The 1368-nt window shown below is 66.4% G+C and overlaps 1 protein-coding gene across 1 annotated transcript; it reads left to right on the plus strand.

Annotated features, from left to right (window-relative positions):
* The first annotated feature begins 243 nt into the window (after positions 1-243).
* Positions 244-1368, plus strand: UTS2R (urotensin 2 receptor). Its single transcript, XM_077757048.1, has one exon. It carries the CDS (start codon positions 244-246, stop codon positions 1366-1368), a length of 1125 nt encoding a protein of 374 aa, XP_077613174.1.

Consider the following 1368-nt stretch of genomic DNA (forward strand, 5'->3'; position numbering starts at 1 on the left):
GCAGAGCAGTAGGGTCCTGAACAGAGAGTCCCCAAAGGGGCATCGGGAGATGATGAGCCTTGTCCCTCCTCAGGTCCCTGAGCCCAGTGGGGACTGTGCCCTCACACAGCCTTCTGGGAGTGTGGAGGTTGCCTGAGCGGCATCTTTAATGAGCATCTTCTCCCGCAGAACACACTTCTTGCCCACAGATGCCCCCTCCGCGTCCAAAGCAGCAGCACGCCCCCGCACGGAGCCCCGCGTGAGATGGCACTGAGCCCCGAGCCGGTGAGCAGCTTCCCCGAGCCGTCTGCTGCCCCCAATGCATCCCTCAACAGCTCATGGGCCAGCCCCACGGAGCCCAGCTCCCTGGAGGACCTGGTGGCCACGGGGGCCATCGGAGCAGTGCTCTCAGCCATGGGCGTGGTGGGTGTGGCCGGCAACGTGTACACGCTGGTGGTCATGTGCCGCTTCCTGCATGCCTCGGCCTCCATGTACGTCTATGTCATCAACCTGGCGCTGGCTGACCTCCTCTACCTGCTGAGCATCCCCTTCATTGTGGCCACCTATGTCACCAAGGAGTGGCACTTCGGTGACATGGGCTGCCGAGTTCTCTTCAGCCTGGACTTCCTGACCATGCACGCCAGCATCTTCACCCTGACCGTCATGAGCAGCGAGCGCTACGCTGCGGTGCTGAGGCCGCTGGACACGGTGCAGCGCTCCAAGGGTTACCGCAAGGTCCTCGCCCTGGGCACGTGGCTGCTGGCGCTGCTGCTGGCGCTGCCCATGATGCTGGCCATCCGGCTGGTCCGCAGGGGCCACAAAAGCCTCTGCCTCCCGGCGTGGGGCCCGCGCGCCCACCGTGCCTACCTGACGCTGCTCTTCGGGACCAGCATCGTGGGGCCGGGCACGGTCATTGCGCTGCTGTACGTGCGCCTGGCGCGGGCCTACTGCCTGTCCCAGCGGGCCTCCTTGACACAGGCGCGGCGGCTGCCCAACCCCAGGGTGCTCTACCTCATCCTGGGCATCGTGCTGCTCTTCTGGGCCTGCTTCCTGCCCTTCTGGCTGTGGCAGCTCCTCGCGCAGTACCGCGGGGCCCAGCCGCTCACGCCACGCACTGCGCGCATCGTGAACTACCTGACCACCTGCCTCACCTATGGCAACAGCTGCGTCAACCCCTTCCTCTACACGTTGCTCACCAAGAACTACCGCGAGTACCGCCAGCGCTCGCTCCTCACCAGGAGCGCCCGCGGGCCCAGCGGTGCCAGCCACTCCCTGCCGTGCCACGTCCGCTTCCAGCGCGGCTCCGGCCGCTCGCTGTCCTCCAGCAGCCAGCAGACCACCGAGACCATCACCCTGTCCCAGGCGGCCTCCAGAGTGGTCTGCGCCTGA

The sequence above is a fragment of the Crocuta crocuta genome, unplaced genomic scaffold (genome assembly GCF_008692635.1).
Source record: "Crocuta crocuta isolate KB4526 unplaced genomic scaffold, BGI_CrCroc_1.0 scaffold50, whole genome shotgun sequence".
NCBI lineage: Eukaryota > Metazoa > Chordata > Mammalia > Carnivora > Hyaenidae > Crocuta > Crocuta crocuta.

Coding starts and splice junctions, on each gene's coding strand:
- UTS2R (XM_077757048.1), top strand. CDS start 244: ATGGCACTGAGCCCCGAGCCGGTGAGCAGCTTCCCCGAGCCGTCTGCT.